The sequence below is a fragment of the Xenopus laevis genome, chromosome 8L (assembly GCF_017654675.1).
Source record: "Xenopus laevis strain J_2021 chromosome 8L, Xenopus_laevis_v10.1, whole genome shotgun sequence".
Taxonomy (NCBI): Eukaryota; Metazoa; Chordata; class Amphibia; order Anura; family Pipidae; genus Xenopus; species Xenopus laevis.
Window position 1 is genome coordinate 116,275,993 of NC_054385.1, and position 1,506 is coordinate 116,277,498.

At 37.8% G+C, this 1,506-nt stretch overlaps 1 protein-coding gene across 1 annotated transcript; it reads right to left on the bottom strand.

The window, feature by feature from the left end:
* Positions 1-532: 532 nt before the first annotated feature.
* On the bottom strand, positions 533-1,506 carry LOC108699567 (olfactory receptor 11L1). The gene has a single exon (XM_018231652.2). It carries the CDS (start codon positions 1,504-1,506, stop codon positions 565-567), a length of 942 nt encoding a protein of 313 aa, XP_018087141.2. The 3' UTR covers positions 533-564.

Here is a 1,506-nt window from a genome sequence, read left to right on the forward strand (position 1 = left end):
AGGAACTCAGGAACACGAGGCTTAGCTAAAGCAGAATGGGCCATTGATCCAGCAACAGTGCGTAAATGGGATATTGCTTACAGCTGGAGCATGGGTGTGTGGTTTCCAGGGAACCCTGACCGTCATTGATATTATTTAACAGGCTCAAACCACTTTATCTGGTGTGGCTCAAGCAGGAGCAGTGGCCAATAAACACCAGGTCCCTGATTCTAAAGTTCCTGACATAATTGATCATTGGTTGCTATAGGTAGCACATTCTTTAATAAATTTATATTAAATAAATGTAATAAATAAATATTACGATTTTGTCTACCTCGCCAAGAGTAATGCATAAGATGCCTGTACCTGTAATGCAACAGACTATATACTGTTAAACTGAAGGAATGTAAACATTAAAATTAATATGTGTTTTCTAACACTTTCTAATGTTTCTCAGGTTCAAAAAGTAAAATGAGGGCTATTAGAATATAAAAGAGAAAAACAAGAAAGAGATACAGTATAGAAAGGAATAAAACTACCACTCTGGGCCAGTTAAATATAGAAGAGAATGTATTTTGTATTGAGTTAATATTGGAACGATCCTTGGCAAAGCTTTAGCCTTCTTGATTTTATTAGAGTTTTCTTTATATCTTTGTTCCTGAAGGCATAAATGAAGGGGTTCAAAAGAGGAATAATGACAGTATAAATAAGGGCAATGAACTTGTTATACTGGGTTCCCTTTGGCACAGCATTCACAAATATAACTGTCATATAATACAAGCCTGCTACAGTGAGATGTGAAGAGAGGGTGGAGAAGGCTTTCTTTTTAGATTCAGCACTCTTAATCTTACAAATGACAATAATTACATGGGTATAGAGTCCAACAGTTGCCATGAATGGGAGTACAGCTGCAAAAATGGCCCCAGAGATTATGACCACTTCAGTGATAAAGGGACGGGAACAAGCCAATGACTGCACAGGAGGAAAATCACAAAAGAAATTGTTGATCTCATTAGGACCACAGAATTCCAATTTAGCTGTGAAAACTGTGGAGATTAATACAGTGATAATTCCAACAATCCATGGTAGAACTGCAAGCTGCACACAGACCTTCTGGGTCATAATGACAGAATAATGCAGGGGCTTGTTAATAGCCAGGTCTCGGTCAAAAGCCATGACTGCAAAAAGGTAACATTCTGCAGTTCCCAAGGCAGAATTGGCAAACAACTGTATGAAACATCCACTGAAGGATATGCTCTTCTGATCTGCAATGAGGTTAGCCAGAAGATTAGGGACAATGCAAGAAACATACATTATTTCCAACACACTTAATTCACTAATAAAGAGGTACATTGGGGTATGAAGCGAAGGTTCAGCTACAACTAGAAAAATAATAGCAAAGTTCCCAAACACACACATGATGAAGACAAGCAAAGTGACAAAGAATAAGGGAATCTGGAGCTGATATAAATCCGAAAAAGCCAATAAAATAAACTCTTCCACTGCCGTGTTATTGGTCTTATCCAT

Coding starts and splice junctions, on each gene's coding strand:
- LOC108699567 (XM_018231652.2), bottom strand. CDS start 1,506: ATGGATAAGACCAATAACACGGCAGTGGAAGAGTTTATTTTATTGGCT.